General features: G+C 33.7%; 1 protein-coding gene across 3 annotated transcripts in view; it reads right to left on the bottom strand.

The window, feature by feature from the left end:
* GRIA2 (glutamate ionotropic receptor AMPA type subunit 2) overlaps nucleotides 1-19,981 on the bottom strand; it is a 157,682-nt gene that overhangs the window by 24,035 nt on the left and 113,666 nt on the right. For all 3 annotated transcript variants that reach the window (XM_047717815.1, XM_047717814.1, XM_047717813.1), the window contains exons 8-12: nucleotides 19,711-19,815; nucleotides 18,835-18,945; nucleotides 17,114-17,320; nucleotides 16,244-16,614; nucleotides 11,525-11,723 (exon numbers count right to left, since the gene is read on the bottom strand). In XM_047717815.1, the coding sequence (XP_047573771.1) occupies nucleotides 11,525-11,723; nucleotides 16,244-16,614; nucleotides 17,114-17,320; nucleotides 18,835-18,945; nucleotides 19,711-19,815 (993 nt within the window). The remainder of the gene's footprint in view (nucleotides 1-11,524; nucleotides 11,724-16,243; nucleotides 16,615-17,113; nucleotides 17,321-18,834; nucleotides 18,946-19,710; nucleotides 19,816-19,981) is intronic.

Raw genomic sequence — 19,981 nt, forward strand, 5'->3', positions numbered from 1 at the left:
TTTTTGGAAGAATTTGAAAATGACTATCATTAATTCTTCTTTAAATATTTGGTAGAATTCTCCAGTGAGTTCATAATCTCTTGCTCCTTTTGGTATTCTACTCTGTATCTTTTGGTTGGAAAGTTTAATCCATTTACATTTAAAGTTGCTAGTAGATTACTCCTATCATTTTGTGAATTGTTCTCTATCTTGTAGATTTTTTTATTCATTGTTGCCTCTTTTGCTGCTTTTTTTGTATTTCATTGTTTTTCTGTGGGTTGTTGTTTTTTGGTTTTTGGGTTTTTTTGTAGTGATGCACTGATTACTTTCTTATTTCTTCATGTAACTTCTATAGGTTGTTTCTTTTTTTTTTTTTTTTCTATAGGTTGTTTCTTTGTGGTTACCATGGAAGTTACATAAAACATGACATAAAAAATGATTTTAGTCTTAAGAATTTCACTTCAATTGCATTCAAAATCTACTCTTTTACTTCCCCCCTCATAATTTATATTATTGATGTTGAATTACTCTTTTCATATTGTGTATCAGTTAACATACTCTATATAGTTAAATTTCAAACTCTTAAATTTTAACCTCTATACCAGAATTTAAAAAGACTTAGGCAACACTGCTATTATACAGTGATATTCTGGGTTAGTCTATACATGTACCTTTTTCAATGAGTTCTATACTTTCATAGGCTTTTGTATTAATGTCTATCATCCTTTCATTTCAACTGAAAGGATTCCCTTTAACATTTCTTATAAGGCTGTTTTAGTGTTGACGATCTCTCTCAATTTTTGTTTATCTGAGAAAGTCTTTATCTTTCATTTCTGAAAGACAGTTTTGTCAGATACAGTGTCCTTGATTTGTAGTTTTCTTTATTTTCCTTCCTCTTTGAAAATATCCTCTCTCTCCTTCTGACCTCCCAGGTTTCTGCTGATAAACCTGCTAATAGTCTTATGGACACCCACATGAACCTGACAAGCCACATTTCTCCTGCTGTTTTTAAAAATCCTTTTCTTTGCTATTTGACAATTAGGTTATTATGTTTTTTAGTATACACTGTTTTGACTCTCCTCAGAATTCCTTGTGTTTCATTAACTTATTTCTTCCCCCAGATTTGGGAAGTTTGGAGCCATAATGGCCTTAAATAAGCTTTCTTCTCCTTTCTCTCTCTTCCTTTTGTGACTCTCATAATGTGTATGTTAGTCCTTTAGAAAGCGCCTTAGACTTTCTTCATTCTTTGCTTCTTTTTTTTTCTTTTTGCTCCTCTATTTGTATAATTTCAAAAGACTTGTCTTAAATTTGAAGATTTTTTTTTTCTTCTGCCTCATCAGGTATGACGTTGAATCCCTATGGTGAATTTTTCAATTTAGATACTATATTCTTCATTTCCAAAATTTATATTTTAAAATATTTTTTCTTTGTTGAAATTCTGTTTATTCATGTATCATTTTCCTAAGCTCTTTGAGCATTTTTGTGACAGTTACTTGGTATTCTTTATCAGGTAATCCACATACTTCCTTTTTCTTTTTCTTTTTTTTTTTTTTTTTTAGTGTCACTTTCTGGAGATTTTTTTTTTCCTTTGATTGGGCCATATTTCTTTGTGTTTTTTTTTTATGTGCCTTATAACTTTGCTTTGGGATCACACATTTTTAAAAATAGCCACCTTTTGCAGTCTTTAAGATAAGCTTCATGTAGGGAAAGATTTTGACCAATCAGCCTGGTTAAATATTCTGAAGTCTACTCAAACCTCTTCTGTAGATGTTTATTCTTTGCACTTGTATGTGTAAATTTTCAATTAGAGGGACTTTTATCTTTTTTCAGGAGCTCATAAACTCTTGCTTCTTTTGGTATCTGTATGCAGTACTGCTGGTTCTCTGGAGCTGGCATAACCACCCAGATCTCTTTTGTTCTTTGTGGCCCCATGCTTGTAGAGTATGTTGGTTCCATCAGTACTCCATGTAAGGCAAGACAAAGACCAGTCATGTGGGTACTTCACCAAAAGTCTAGAACACTGGATGCATGTTCCACTCCTCTCTTCCCTCTTCCAAAGGAGTGGCTACAAAGCTGTTTTGGCTTCTGTTTCCTGTATCACAAGTAACATCAGCACAAGCAGCCCGAAAAGCAGCAGCAAGCCATACAGTTCTCTTTTGTTCTCAGCAGCCCCAAGGCATCTAGTATCTGCCAGGTCCCATCAGTGCTCTGAGACAGGAAGACAGAAACCAGTTCCTTGGGCAGTCGCTCTCCCCAAATAAAGCCAAAACATTGCACCCACACTGCAACTTTTTTTCCTCCCAAGAGGGAACCTGGGAGTTGAAGATTCTTTCCCACTCTTTTCACACTGGGCTGGAGGAAGGGTCTATGGTAAGTGAATGTGTGCTAGTCCAAACCTTTGCCTTTGTTCTCAGCAGTCTTTAACCTGGTGCCCTTTTTGTCAGTGTCTAGAATCAAGCAGCAAAGAAAGCAGTTCCTCTAAAAGGTCTGAACGTGGACATACAGTCCAATCTCTACTTTCTTTCCTGCTGGGAGAAGCCAAGAGCATGCGATTCCTCCCAAGTGTGGTACACTGTACCAAGGAATATTATGGTGAATGCCATGAATTTTCCCACAGAGTTTGACATGACTAGTTTCATACTCATTTGGTTTACAGGAGCCCCTTTCCTTACTTCTAGATTTCTCACAAATAAAACTGGTCAATGGTGTGTTGTTTAGGCAGTGACTTTTGTGGGACAAAGATGGTCTGGGGCTCCCTATTTCACCATCTTATTGACATCATTCCCTTGACTCTTTCTCTGTTTCTTAAAATGAAATCCTAAATATTGTTTTTTGGGACTGTGACAACATTCGATTTTTCCAGTTACCATTTTATTTCTAAACTGTTTTTTCCCTGTGAAAATAAGCAGCCAACTTTACTAGCAATTTGTTTGTTGGTAATCTTTCTATATGATCTAGAGCAATATTATACGCTGGAAACATGAATTATATATTACTTTAGCATCAAGTTTTCCTCAAATATCAAAAGTCTAATTAAAGAACTCTCAAAATATGGGGCGCCTGGGTGGCTCAGTGGGTTAAGCCGCTGCCTTCGGCTCAGGTCATGATCTCAGGGTCCTGGGATCGAGCCCCGCATCGGGCTCTCTGCTCAGCAGGGAGCCTGCTTCCTCCTCTCTCTGCCTGCCTCTCTGCCTGCTTCTGATCTCTCTCTGTGTCAAATAAATAAATAAAATCTTTAAAAAAAAGAACTCTCAAAATTTTATTAACAGTATTTATATTTAGTTCAGATTTTGATTCCAATGTATTTAAATGATTGCACAATTCCAGTTTTCTTCCCTACAAAACTCTTGAGACTGCATTAATTACTATGGCAACTAGTATGAATACCACACTGGGTTCTTTTACTGAACAATGATTCTCTATTTAAGCACAGAAATAAAGTGCAGCCAACATGATGTCATCTAAGGTACCTCTACAGGTTTATACTGATACTGATTTTCTCTGAGGCATCTAAACAGGAATTTGGGGAATGTTTTGAGATGAAAGATTAGATTTGAAATTTCCCCACTGTTTAAACATTTTCTGCTAGAAAAAAATGACCTCATAATTTGATGGTAGTGAGAAAGGAGTATTTTCTATTTAATATGGACAATAAAGAAAACCTCCATAATCTGGTTTGGGTCCAATTATTAATCCAGTGGATAAAAATGAGCTCTCATTTCCCCTCTGTATCATAAGAGTGGTTTCTACGTGAAGTGATCAGATGGAGTACACACTAAATTTGCTGAACATTGCTATGGAAAGAGGTGAATGTCCAAAATAACATAGTTACTCTAGAAGAAACTACAACTTTGCACAATAATCATAATTCAGCAAATAGACACATTCTTTTCTTTTTTTTTTCCTTCCATAGCACTTTGAGCACAGAAAACATGGTTCAGTATAGTCTCTCATGCATTTATTTATATTCTTACAAATTTAGGAACTACTGACCACACTGCAAGGTCTTTAGATAGGACACTAATTTTTAAAAAGAAACATTGGACATTTTGACCTTTCTTACACTGTTAAACCAGCTACATTAGCTGAACTGAAAGAATACAAGCTTTCTCAGCAGCTTAGACTAAATGTATTCTTACAGTCTTTGAGAATTAAAGATTTCTTAAAGTTTTTACTGTTCCCAGACGTTTTGTGTAATAGTGGGAAAAGTTTAAATATCAGAGAAAAAAAAAAACTGACAACCAGAAAAGAAATGATTTCAACTTATTATGGGTCATCTAGAGAAGGCTTAAACATGCAAAGATGTCAGCTATGCAGATGGTTAAACAATGATCAGGATCCCCCAAGAAATTTAAGAAGAAAAATCTCTAATAATATGACTAACCATGCCATGAGTGACCTACAATATATCCATAAAGTGCTTATTGCTAATTTATTCACATTCAACTCTCATTTAATACTAAGTATTTTAGAAAACATTTAAATATTTAAGCATGAGTGAAAGGTCTATAGAGTCTAGTTTGATATTAGCAGCTACATTTATGTGTGTGTATATACATATATACACACACATATACACATAGGGCTATACCCATTTCATTTCCAAAATATTGAAATATATATACGCATTAATATATAGAAAGCTAGAAGTGTACATATATATGTACATATATACACAAAAGTATATATGCATATATGTGTATACACACACACACACACACACACACACACGTATATATACATATTTCTACCTGCATAGAAATAGGGGATATGTTGGAAACTGCGGTAGACAAGTCATTAGTTAGATGTAATGAAATAAGTATAGCGAGCCACCACAGATTAATGAAATCTGTTCTATAAAATATCAATAAAGAAATTATACTATTTTATTGCTAAACACAAGCAATAAATGAAACAAAACATAACTTTAATGAAGTAACACTTAATATATCTCCATAAGAAAGTTGTTATAAAAGCTTAAACATTTTCATTTGTAAACATAGTTTAATCAAAGTTTTTTTTTTTAAGATTTTATTTATTTACTTGAGAGGGAGAAAGAGAGAGAGAGCGTGGGCAGGAGAAAGGGCAGAAGGAGAAACAGACTCTCTGCTGAGCAGCGAGTCAGATGTGATGCAGGAAACCTGGGATCAGGACCTGAGTTGAAAACGGAGGCTTAACTGACAGCCATCCAGACACTCCTCAATCCAAGTTTTTATATGTAAATGTAAGTAGATGTATTTAAGTCACAGAAGAAGATGAAAAAGGTTATAGCCTTTTAAAAGATAATTTAGGGTCCCTGGGTGGCTCAGTCAGTTAAGAAACTGATTCTTAATTTTGGCTGAGTTCATGATCTCAGTATTGTGAGATTCTGCACTGGGCATGGAGCCTGCTTAAGATTCTCTCTCTCTCCCTCTCATTCTGCACCTGCTGGCACCTCTTTCTCCCTCTCTAAATAAATAAATAAATAAACTCAAAAATAGTAAAATAAAAATATAATTTAGATTACTGTACTTCTCTGGTAATTGTGATTTTTTATGGTACGTCATATATATATATATATATGAGTCGTCATATGGTAATAAATCATATATATTTTTATATATGAAGATTTATATATGTATATGAGAGAAAAATTTCAAACTAGTCCTTCCACTCAAGTAAGAAACATCTGCATTCATACTATTTATATATCATTTATACAATTTATAAGCTCTATAAAAGTCTATAATGCTAGGTAACAACAGTATAGTTTCATGAATTATCAGACTATCTCTTCTGAGAACACAATAATTAACTTCATTAAATGAGAAGGAGAATGGCTTTATTTTGACAATGTTCTAGAATCTTTTTCTTCCAAAGTCAGAATAATTAAAGTAGACCAGTTACTCAGACAATAAACCCCATCCCTCATCCTTCCAGAGAAAACCAGAGAGAATAAACAGATTGCAGTCTGGGGATTTAGCATAAGCATGAAGAAATACTTCTTATCTGCAAGTAATAATTGTGTTTCAGGGATTGACTGGTCAATGGCAGGTCTATTTATAAAGCCATTTTCTACTCCCAAACCCACATTTCTATCAGAACCTAATCCATATAGGTCCTTTAAAACCATTTTCTACTCAGACTCATCTAATTCAAGATGTGTCCTCCTTTATTGAGAGAACATATTATCAAAATGTGAAAGTCTAAAAATAGTGGTTTATAATTGAAAACCTAATTCTTTCTTAATTATAGGTATGCTACAGTGGCACTATAATTAGAGATGATCAGTGCTCCAAAATGAGTCAGACTTTATCAGTCACTCTGTACAAGGATTTACATGAGTTTCATAGCAGAAAACCCTGGAAAATGAAGATGCAGGGTCTTTTTCTTCATACCTCTTGATGGTACAACATTGCATTCCATTTATTGTCTTTCTCTAATAGAACAATGTAAATATTTCATTCATGTTTGTTTTACCCGTTATCTCTGATTTTAAGTTAGAAAATTTACAGCTGAGGGGCGCCTGGGTGGCTCAGCGGGTTAAGCCGCTGCCTTCGGCTCGGGTCATGATCTCGGGGTCCTGGGATCGAGCCCCGCATCGGGCTCTCTGCTCAGCGGAGAACCTGTTTCCTCCTCTCTCTCTGCCTGCCTCTCTGCCTGCTTATGATCTCTCTCTGTCAAATAAATAAATAAAAAAATCTTTAAAAAAAAAAAAAAAAAAAAAAAAAAAAAGAAAATTTACAGCTGAAATTGGAATTCTGAAGCTAATGCACACTTACTGACTTTACTAAATCATATTATTATAACATAGTTTATTAAATTATTTAATTGAAATCTGAAAATACTTAAATACTTTAGATTTAAGTTGGGTAACTCATATCATCTTAGGACAAAACAGATATGTCCCTATAAAGGATGAAATATTCATCTTATAATTTTAAATAATGTGTTTTCATCTCAACAAAAAGATATGCTTTTAGGAAACATTTGTTATGTTCAGACAAAAGACAACAAGTTATTTTTCATTCTTTAGCTAGTTACATATCTTTAAAATTTAGAAAATGACCTGGCTTCTTAAATCAATTTCTCCAATGACCAAATCCAAAGCTCTTGCTGTGTTAAAAACAACAACAACAACAACAACAACAACAAAAGCTGGCTTTATAAACTCTTGGACAGCAGAAAATTTTTAATAATATAAATAATAAAATCCCTAGTCAAAAACAGTGTAATAAGAAAAAGTCTTCAATGAAGCCAAATTAAGCTGTATTAGAAAACATAAGATAACTGTTAAAATTTAAATATTAGCAAATGGTAAAAATGGCAAATATTTTTCTTCCACACGTAATTAGCTTTCTTAGGTCTGAAAGTAAGCACAACAGATGGCCATGGAAGAAAGCATACAATCCATGTCTTCAGTCTAACTTCAGCCCATTCCATCTCTATTCCCTTTCCTGACAGACTGGGCACCATGATAATCAATCTGCCAGCTTTCGCTTTGTCCTGAATCCACCTTACAGGAGCCCCAGGCATGCCTAGAGCTAAATGACAGTTGAGAGAGGATGACCCAAGATGGGTGGTGAATGCTAATTTTAGGAATAGCAGCAAGGAGAATTTCCCATGTAACATTTTCCACCAGAAGTTTAGAAATTCACCAGACTACAGCTAATAAGACAAACTATAATATACCTGACGATTTGAGGGAAAGAATGTTAGTGAAAACCAATATTTTGCTTTTATAATGTCTATGAGATAGCTTCACTTTATCTAATACATTTTAAATAACACTCTAAAGAGAATTTCTTTTTTTGAAAGGGGAAACCCTTAGTCAATCTCCATACTCTATTGCAGTAAACTTTATGTAAAAAGGTATAAGGCATGATGAATACAGCTGGAAAGTCCCAAAAATATTTTTGGGAGTCCAAAGCAAAAATAAGATTGTCCTCACTATTATCATCATGGCATCCAATTATCAAACATTAATATGGTTAGCAAAATTATTCAAAATTACTCATGATTTAGCAGCACCTTTTTATTGAGCCTACCTTTTAGAAACAAACCTTTTGTATACATAAGTTCTCAAATTATAACCAGGTCATACATGTCAATGGAAAAATTAATATGACAAACTCTCATCACTCTGGTGATGTGTGCTGTTGATGTAGTGATGTTAGCTTTTCTTTACTGAGAATTAATATTAATAAATAGTGTGGCTCTTAAATACTTTTGAGGCCACAATCTTCTTTCTCTAGATATGGAGAAGCTAACTACAGTGTTGCATGCACTGAGACCTAACCAAAGTTGATTCATCAAGAGTTCCTTTTGAAGGTATGTGGAAAGGAAGTGTGAAGCCCTGCCTGAGTTTCTACCATTATAATTCTCCAATGCCACACAAGGATATAAACCTATAAACGAGGATATAACCTAAACTGAGCATGGGCACAGCAAAATAAATCCAGAGACCTTTATCAGCAGGTGAAAATGGGATACTGAAAGAACCCTAGAGGTTTAGGTAAAAACCTCAGCACACTTACCAGCTGCCTAAATTTGGCCAAGTCCACAAAATTATCTGAACTTTAGCTTAATAATTCATGGTATGCAAATAAAAATCATTGTTTTGATTATCAGGTAGATGTATTGTGAGATTCAAAAAGCTAACGGGATAAAGAAGATGTGGTATATACACATCATGGAATACTATTCAGCCATGAGAATGAGATCACGCCATTTGTAACAACACAGATGGACTGAGAGGGAATAATGCCAATTGGAATAAGGCAGACAGAGAAAGACCATATGAATTCACTTAGAGGTGGAATTTCAGAAACAAAACTAACAAACACAAAAACCCAGACTTTTAAATTCAGAGAACAATCTGGTGGTTGTGGGGGTGGGGCAGAGATGGGTAAAGTAGATAAAGGGGATTAAGAGTCCACTTAATGTACTGAATAATGTGCAGAATTGTTGAATCATTTTATTGTACACCTGAAACTCATAAAACTAGTTACGAGCACTGAGTTATGTATAGAATTGTTGAGCACTGAGTAAGATATAGAATTGTTGAATCACTTTGTTGTACCCCTGAAACTAATAGAGTACTGTATGTTAATTATACTTTAATAAATAAATAAGCAAAGAGATAATGCATATGAAATTGCTTGGGAAAGCTATGATAATAAAAGGTATCAGTTTACCTAATTACTCACTATCACTTCCCTATTACTCTAGGAAGGGTAAGCTCCACAGTCTTATATTGGCAAATGGCACACCACAATTTATGCTGGCAAGTGTCCGTATGTATACATGAACATACTGCATACTGGAATCATGGTCTTCATGGAGTTAGTGTACCGAAACACAAGAGTAACAGCATTCTTTTCTCCGAGTCATCTAATCTTTTCATCTTGTCTACTGGGGCACTTGTGTGTACCAATCATGAAATCTTAACATCTTGAAAATTACATATATGTTTCTATACTGAGTTAAGGAACATGGCAAAGCTCTGGAAATGTGTATGTACAGTTGCTGAGAGTACCTGGAACCACTGCTGTGCAAACAAGTTAATGACAGTAACTCTCAACTTATGTATACTAATCTGTAAGATAATATCTGGAAACAAGATTGTTTTAATCAACATTAAGTAACACTAAGGAAACCATGATATAACAGGTACCTTATTCATTTACATATTTCATTCACTTTAAGAGGAAGAATATGAATAAAGTATATAGATAAAATAAATGCAAGTCCTACTGGAATACAAGTAATAAAAACTGCTTCCAAATACACTTCTTTTTTTTTTAAGATTTTATTTATTTATTTGACAGACAGAGATCACAAGTAGGCAGAGCGAGAGAGAGAGAGGAAGCAGGCTTCCCGCTGAGCAGAGAGCCCGATGCGGGGCTCGATCCCAGGACCCTGAGATCATGACCTGAGCCGAAGGCAGAGGCCTCAACCCACTGAGCCACCCAGGTGCCCTCAAAATACACTTCTAATTGAGAACCATGCAATATTCTAATTTATTTTAATAGGTCCAGTGTTATGATAATACTAAAACACTGTGCTACATTAAGAGTATTTATATACATATTACATATATGCTCATAGATGAAAGCAATTTGTCATTAGTAGCAAATCTGTATTATAACATTCTTATATAGAACTGCATTAAAGTCAAAGCAGTTGCTGATAGATTAACCACACTTCTGTGCTTAAATTGCAGTGCTTAAAGAGGCACCAAGATCCTGTCCTCCCAGGGCACCTGAATGGCTCAGTCATTAAGCATCTGCCTTCAGCTTGGGTCATGATCCCAGGGTCCTGGGATCGAGCCCCACATTGGGCTCTCTGCTTGGTGGGAAGCCGGCTTCTCCCTCTTCCAATCCCCCTGCTTGTGTTCCCTCTCTGGCTGTCTCTCTCTGTCAAATAAATAAATAAAATCTTAAAAAAAAAAAAAAAAAGATCCTGCCCTCCCTACATGTAGCCAGGTTATTATCTATTATCAGCTGTGGTCTGCTCCTACACAAACACACATGCGCACACACACACACACACACACACACACACACACACTTGTTCTCCTATTTCATTTAACTGAAGTTAGTTGGAAAAGATACGGAGGCAATGTAGATAAAACGGTCTTCAAATTATACTCTACTACTTCAGCTGATGCTAATTTTAATTCTGGAACGACCTAGATCTCACTCAAGCAAATTCATATACGTTCAAAGATTTTGTTAGATTATCAGAAATTATCATATGTTATATACAATTATCATATGTTATATATATGTGTTATATACATGTTATCATATGTTATATACATATATATATACATACATATATATGTATATATACAATATATATTGGCCTAAAACCTAAGTTTATCAGCTGTATTAAACATTTTAATAGAACAACTTCTTATAGAGAGAAAATAGTATAATGAAAGAAAATTGTATGGCCATGAGATTATTGGACTTGTCCTATATATAAATACCATATGGTCACAATTTTTTTTGAAAAATAGAATATATTTAATAGACACGTTATAATTATGATACCCATTTAGACCTTTGTTAGTTTTTTCTTGGAGAGTTTGAAAAAATTCAGAATTTTCACACATTTATATAATCTTTTCTAATTAACATAACAGAATTGACATAACTGATTTGAAAGTGAGTTTTCAACTGTAAACTATGTAAAATATATGACAGCTATGCTTATTTAAAATTAAAAAATTCTGCTTCAAAAATAATAACAATCTAAACTTATTTATAGTTTGCTTCAATTTTGTTCCAAAAGGACAACCTTTATAAAACTATAATTCTGTTATAATGTTGTGTTTTTCTCCTAAGGAGATAGGTATGACAAAATAGAGATGGAGCTAAGGATAAGGATGGGGAAGGGAGAGGTATAGAGACAAGGTGAAGAACAGAGAGAGAGACAGAGAGGGGATTACTATCACATAATACCTTCGTAGAGCACAGGAATGAGGGAGCAAGGACAAAATGGAAAATGGTTAAATTTTAAGATCAAAATCAGAAGTTAACAAATCAGGATCTCTTACCCTGAAAAACTCTTTGGTGGATCCAGAGTCTAATGTCCCATAAGCAATTTCTGTTTGCTTAGAAAGATCCTCAGCACTTTCGATGGGAGATACCATCCTCTCTACAGTCAGGAAGGCAGCTAAGTTAGCCGTGTAGGAGGAGATTATGATCAGGGTAAAGAACCACCACACACCTCCAACAATGCGCCCAGAGAGGGATCTAATAACAAGTATGAAATGGATTTGTAAAGTGAAATGAATGACCTAGTAAAAAAAATCCAAGTTAGCAATATTATGCAAATATTGACTTATATGGAACTATTTAACTTGATACTTTTTAATATATCTGCTACTTAATAAAACTGGAAATCGTTAAGCATTCTGGGTAAGTAGTCTAGATTAGCTAGATATAATGAGCTACCCAGAGGCCAAAACTTCAGATTCCTCAGATTCTTTCAAAGTTATAATGCCCAAATTATCTATGGTATGAAATTTCACAATGAAGCAATTTTAAGAAATATGCAAATAATCCAGCCAATGCCCATCCTACTATCCATTCATGACATAAGTAAACACGAAAAAGAGAATTTAACATCACTTATAAAATTCACAATTATTTTGACAAACAAAATCAAATATTAAAAATAAAAGAATGTGCACCATAGGTGAAGTTGAAACCCTCCCTTTAATTCAGCCAATGAAGTTCCAAAACCCTCTAAAAGGTCCAAAATTTCACTGGTTTTTTGTGTGTGCAAAAACATAGGTTTTTGATATGGTGCGGAATAGAAAATGGGGAACAATGATACAACAAACAAAGGGATGACACAAAATATAATTCTTAATGAATAAAAATCTGAGGCTTCCTGGCATGGACTGCTACCACCCTGTTCCTCTGTGCTTCCTGCTTAGGAAAAAAAGACAACTCAAGGAAAACAAAATTAGACATTTAAACATTTGTCAAGATACAAATTCCTGATTTGTAATATAATAAAATAATAATATCTCTTTGACCATAAATTCATATGTAAAATACTTTTGAAAGCTTAATAGATCCCTAATAACTTACTTTAAACCCTAGGGAGATAAATATAGATATGTAGATATGGAAATTGATACATAACATATTATTTTGAAAGATTTGGTAGAATTCTACATATAAAGGGATTTTAAAAAAGTAAAGGGGTTTAAGTAATATTAACAATCCAACACAATAACATTTTAGGTTAACAACTTTCCTATGTCTAACAATTAAATTTGCTACAGTGAAAAGGTAATATTTCTAAAAATCTAAATTACAAACGTTTGATAATTTATGGCCTAAACAGACCTCCTGACATTTAACAGTAAGGAATACACCTTTGTAGAATAAATTATTCTAGCAGTCAAAAAAAAGTGGGGAGCTTATTTAAAAATAAAGATTTTTAAGAATATCTACTGCTAAAAGAGAAAGAGAGAGTGACAAGTGATGAAAAAATATAACTAAGAGCCTTTATTACAGACTCTGAGAGATGCAAAGAATTAAATAAATATGACAGAAGGGAAAAAATGAACTACTCTCTCATGGATAGGGTATTAAATACATTTTAAATTTAAGAAACCTCTTGTGTAGACACAGCCACTCTCAAAATGTTCGCTATTCCATAACAATGGAAAGCATAATCAAAGGGTATGTATTCCATATTTAAAAGGGCAGCTCAAATCCCTTAAAACAAAAATGTCTTCTTAGTAATTGCTTTGACACTATAAACTGCATGGTAATTGGCAATGTATTTCAGAATCGTTTTTATAAGTAATTCTGTTCCATTTATAAACACAAGATAGGTTGTTCTCTATTCCAGTGCTTAGGTCAGATTTAATGAGTTTAAATATACCAATTTATTTGAAGTTTGACAAGTTATCTCAATAAATTTATTAAACTTATACTTCATTTAAAACAGAAAATTCTTGAGCAATTTATTATTCATTTGTAATTGTTTTCAAAGGATCAATTAATGTTTCTGAAAGAGTTCCTAAGAAATTTTATGCAGGGGGCAATTCAATTATGTCTTATGGTGACAGACAAAAATGGTTTCTCTAATTAAAAACAAACCTTTACTTCTTTGAATCTGGATTAAAAGAGCAAATAAACAGATATGCTACCAATTCCTTCTTTTTTATTCTACCATTTCTTTTAAATCTATATTAAACAACTGTTTTAAGAATGACATTTTTATTCATTGGAATCCTTTTGAGATATTAGGGAAAAAAAACAGAGGCAAGCAAGAAAATAAAAATCATCTTTATAGCATTTTACGCTCACACTTTCTGTGGTTCTAGGCTTCAGAAAACTACAGTAAACATATTCTAAACTTAATTTCAGGAAAAAGACCAATTCAGGTTAATGAATAATTTATGATTAAAATTTAAATGTTCTATTAATATTAATAATATATTTCCATACCATATTTTACTTGAAAAGATGTGATAAATATCTTTCAAAATATTTAAAGAATATCTCAAAATGATCAGTGCATTTCATGAATCATCATCATCATCATTATTATTATCATCATCATCATCATCATCGTCATTATTATTAGATACTATGTTTCTCTATTCTTCTTTCCTAAGCTGGAGTAACCATCATTGCATTATAAAAAAAAGATAGTTTGGTTTGTTTTAAAAATCATTAAATTTGCCAGTATTATGCAGTATTTTCAATATTTAAATGCACATATAATATGGAATGAAAGATATGTACACTTAAAATTTTTTAGCAAAGCAAATTTTGCTCATATATATATATATTCTGTAGCAAAAAATAAATCAGTTGATAACAAGGAAAAATATACTATCTAAAATCTATTTAGTGTACCAGGAAATAAAAATTATTCCATGTGAAATTGTAGTAAGTCATGTAGTAAGTCATGACTCATGAATGAAATCATGAGCACAGATAAAAGGGCATATTTTACAAAACAGGCTTTTTGAAAATTAGTAGTTGTCTGTTTGTCATGGTGGACCCTAGGGTAACACATATTTTTAAATGTGCTCTATGCTACAATTCCTGTAAATATGTTTTCTGTTCCTTGACAAGCACTGGACACCAAAACAACTAACTTCAAAGCCAGGAGCCATGAGGAATAAGGCAAACAAATCTAAGGATCCATCTATAGGAACCCAGATCAATATATCCTACTTTATATTGAACTTTACACACTTCTCCTTACTAAATCAAAAGGCAGAGCATAGTTTATGTTACCCTAGCGTAATTGTGTTTTATCTCAGGATTAAAGTTACACTATACTTCTTACCAAAGATGAATAATTTTATTATTATTTATGGACCAGAATATTCTCTGAGAGCCCCATTTGGTTAATATTTTCTACCTCATTATTAGAAACTTCTCTTTATGTCTCTAACTTAAATCAGATAAATGTAGAGATAAAACTATGAATCTTCGTATTTTGTGGGAGGTCATCATATTTATGTATATTATTATATATAACATTATTATATATTTCTATATTATTCTACACTGTATATATTAAAATTATTATACATATATGCCATGCAAATACCATTGGCATATTTTTAATTCAGGGCAGTTCTATAAAGAAGTCAAAAGGAATCTATGGAATTAAGATTGTTTAGGTTCAAATAATTTATAACAATGTGTCCTACTAGCAGAGAGTCATTAATAATTTCTGCATACATGATATATTTAATTTATCTCACTGGGTGGAATATACAAAAAAAGACTACAAAAGATACAAATTTTTGAGTTTTTTGAAATTAATCAGTTATCTCTAAAGTGCTCAGAAACTAACAACGAAATAGTATTAGAAAAATCACCCCCTTTATTAGTTATTAAGATATCCCATAGAATCAAAGGAAAGTGATCAAACCTAGATTAAAATGTGTCAGTAGACCATAATTTAGCCTTCAAATGTGAAAGAATCATACTAGAAAAATCATGGTTTATTCTTCCGAGGAGCCAGATATGGCTATCCTTCTTATTCATGTAGTAACATGAACAAAGGCAAAATGTATTTTGTGAGATATTCATTGTATTTAGGTATTTTAGAGCAGTACCTAATATATCATAATGAGACTAGATGCAGAAATGTATTCCATTATCTGTGTGTATTACTATTGAATATAATGAAGCTGCAATGAATCAACCACCATTATTACCAACCATGTACTTCTAAATACTTGGAAAATATCTTATCAGACATCCCCTTAATTCAGCAACCTAACCTTTAAAAAAAAAAAAAAAACAAATTTATAATCTCTCTCTGATACCATCTGCATGAGCTAATAATGAGAAAATAAAAGAGATGGGATGTGTGCCAATGAAGTTCTGTAAACAAGTTGTTGCTTTTGTAGTTAATAAGTGATGTTGCCCATTTTCCCATATACAGGTCTGTGGATCAACACACAGATGACTGTAAAATGAGAATATGCAGCAAAAACACGGTACCCCTCCAAGAAGGCATGGAATGATAGGAACCTTATGCATTTTATAGCCTCTCCATGGTGTGTATAATTTCACCAGGAAATACAAGATCAACATTCAAAGAACATTGGTCGAATATTTCACAGACTTATGCCGACAGTAAGAGTCTGTCCTGAAGAGTCTTAAACTGCTTGGACAGGTAGTCAGCGGCTGTTTACTTCTTTATAGTGAATTCATAAACACCATGAATATCCACTTGAGACCTAAAATGCACAAAGTTGAAGAGGTGAGTAACCAACCTTGGCGAAATATCGCATCCTTGCTGCATAAAGGCACCCAAGGAAAACCAGAGACTATTAAAAATCCCAAATTCATTAGTTGATTCACTACTTTGTGTTTCTCTTCCATCTTCAAACTCCTCAGTGTGCCACTCGTAGGGGCTAAATCTGCTGACCAGGAATAAAACTACACTGACCCCAATGTAGGCAAAAACAATGCACATCCAGATCTCATAGGCTAAAGGATCAAGAAATGAAAACACTCCTGGTTTGGACTTCTGAGGCTTCTTGATCATGATAGATATCCCGAGGCTCATAAAGGGCTTTGAGAAGTCAATCACCTCTTCTCTCACAAGGGTAATAGTTAATGGAGCAATTGCAATGTCAGCTTTCTGTAAGGAAAACAAATGAAAGTAATAGTACCCAGAGTCATGGTCTGAAAGGAATCATCATTACATTAGTGGATCAAAAGGGAAGAAAAGGAAATCAGGGAAATGTCAATAATTATTTCCTTGGAAGAGTCCCAGTAAAGAATAAACAAAAAAGCAATTTGTTACCCAAATATCCCTCCTCTTTATAAATACACAGTATGCCCGTCTGACTCAACTATAATAATTACATCTTTACACTGAATCTATGCCTTTGGTGCCTTTGAGCCATGTCTATGGTTCATATGCTTCAAGACAGATCAAATGTCTGTCTCATTTAGTGTGCGGGTGTGCTTCTGAGGTTAGCCTTAATTTTCAGATGTTCACAAGGCAAAAAGATAGTATTCTTCAGTAATGTGGGAAACTAACAACCTCAAAATGAGGTACTTTGCAGGGAAGTGGGGAATTCTGTCAACAAGAGTTCAAACTGAATGACTTTATTTGGGAGAAAAGCTATACTTACCCCATATACAAGTTCTCCAACCATCCCATTCCAAATTTTCGTGTCAGCATCCCTGGCCCCATACTTGCCATCCCCAACAATTGTCAACTTGTACTTGAACCCACAATGTTTGGCGATTTCAGCAGCCAAGTCAACACAGTAGCCCTCATAGCGCTCATTGCCTTCAAGCATTTCATGATTTTTCTTCATCATAACATATGGAGATTCCTATATGGAAAGACAGTTCTTTCATTGATTTAAAAAAAAAATAGCTGTGTTAACTACTTTCACTGATTCAAGTCTTCTGGTTTAATTATTACCTGGTAGCCAGAGAAACTGTAGAATATGAATGGTGGAAAATATCAGCAGAAAAATATTGAACATAATACCTTTGAGAAAAAAAAGGTCCTCAAATGCCTAACATTATATTTCATTAATATGACTTGTATCTAGCCATAACAAAGTAAACAAGAAACTCAAAAGCACAAACTGTTGACATGTCCCCTTGTCATGTTTGTAAACTCCTAGAGTGTAGATAGGAATAATGTTGCTCAACATCTGTTTTATTCAACTCCAGATCCACCACACTCTTATTCTAGGTTAGGGTCATGCCGAGTTCAAGAACCAGCATTCATCCAAAACCCTATGTATTGCTGCTTCAAGGATAAGGTTCATGTGGAAATCATGTTGATAGTCAGTAATGGATAGACTAAAGAATCATTGCCATAGTGACGTACTGAGGCTACCCTCTCAGATTTCATGTCTCACTTCATCTATAAGATAGAATATCCTAGAATAACATTACAAGGATGGAAAGTAGCTTCCCCCTGTAAACACAAGAAAAATGAAGTATGAAAATGATTCAACATAGGCCAATATTCTCTACTGGAAAGTGTCATCAAGCATATTTGAGAGTTCAGTGAAATAGTCCCCCTTGATGCATGATTACCAAAAGCCCTCACATGTCAGAGCTTATACTTTTTAAGGTATTTCCAAATGCCAATCAATGTTTCTATTCAAATCTCTTATTAGCTGATTTTTTCAGCTATATTTTCACCTATATTTTTCTTCTCAATATCGTTAGAATAATGAATCCCACAATTTTACTATACCATGGCTCAGCAAAATAAAATACAATTGTTTTGTCGCAAAATCATGTACTATTAGTGAAGCCCTTCCCCCCCATCTCTATTTCACCAACGGCTTGTCACGATGATCTGCATCTACCTCCATCTCTCCAGAGCCTAGATGATCAAGATTCAGTTCAATGTTATCTCATTCCCTCAGAACTGGCTGTATCTCAATGACTGTGTGGACATTGGTGGTTAAAAAGAAGAGAAATTATCTTTAAGCAGTTTATCTTATAAGGAAAGAGACTTGCCAACATTATTAATAAATGTGAAGAAAGAAGGTACCCAGAATTGCATGGGAAGTGAAAGGTAAAGCACAGGAGGAAACACAAGGAACCCTCTCCCAGACCTTCTCCAGCTGCTCACACTTGTGGACGCACCAGTGTATGAATTTTCTGTCAAGCTAAATTTCAGTATTGAAGAGGATAGCAAATATTTTGAATGCTTTAGCTAATACTTGTGTGGTCCCTTTGACAGAGTAAATATGCTATGCATGATTCAAACAGTGCCAAAGAAGCACTCCATTAGTTATTATCCTAAAACACTAGCAGCAATTCTAGTTGGCAGATATTTTTCATAAGAAGAACTGCAGTAGCATTGGTAGCTAATTACCAAAATTGTAGTGACAACAACAGTCTTATTCTCAAGCCCAGAGGTATCATTTCCAGAAGGGAGCTCGGTAAGGGTAACAACCATTTTGTCCACTTCACTCCAGTATCCGATCTGAAAAAGGTTACAGAAGATAGGCACATGGATAAATGATCTTTCTATTAGCCACACATTGAATTATTTCAAACTCACGTATGAATCAAAACTTATATCTTGGAGCACTGGGTGTGGTGCAAGAACAATGAATACTGTTACGCTGAAAATAAATTTAAAAAATTAAATATAATATATATACATTAACAAAGCTGTGTCTTTTATTTTTGTGACTCTAATACAAATAGAGATTATAAAAACAATGAAACAAAAGCAATTCTTTAAAATGGCTTGTCTTTTCACATTCACTTCTCATACTTTCCAGAGTAATTTGTTTTGGAGTGATCATATGGAAATAGAAATAAAATCCAAGCAATGGAATTTTATCCATAACAGTTAAGAGAAAGGTACTGAATTAAAATATTAATGCATATTTGCACCAGCTATGTTTTGTCTTCTAAACCATAAACTGTCAGCGATGGTTTCTTTTTCTTCTAATTAAATCTCTTACACCTTGATCAAAAAAATAAAATAAAATAAAATAAAATAAAAATAAAAACAGTTCTTCTATTCACAGTCATTTGAAGATTACATTTCAGTATTACTTACCAGAAATGAATAGATTAGATTTAGGGAAAAAAATTAAAAATATATCTGTTTCTGGAAGTAGATAAACTCTACCTACGTGAATATCCATTTCCAGGACTCTCTGGAAGAAGAGGTGACAGGTTAGCAAACTCACCTCCTCGCAGAGAGAAAACTGCCTTTAGATCACTAATGATTTACCTTCCGGGGCCCATTGGTTTTGAGTTCCATAATGTTAATTGTATAGTTTATTCTTTTTCCATTTTGGTCAAACTTTATATTTCCCGAGAGACCTTCAACCTGAACCTAATGAGGAAATGGGAAAGGACCACAGTTATCAATTTACTGCAACCGAAGATACAAACTGTACAGATTACTCTCACTGGGCTCAAGTTAAGAAAACTACATTTATAAGATTTTTTTTCACCCTCCAACATACCTCTGTGCAGTTAGGAGATAATATCCACTTTAC

This window comes from Lutra lutra, chromosome 2 (genome assembly GCF_902655055.1).
Source record: "Lutra lutra chromosome 2, mLutLut1.2, whole genome shotgun sequence".
Lineage (NCBI taxonomy): Eukaryota > Metazoa > Chordata > Mammalia > Carnivora > Mustelidae > Lutra > Lutra lutra.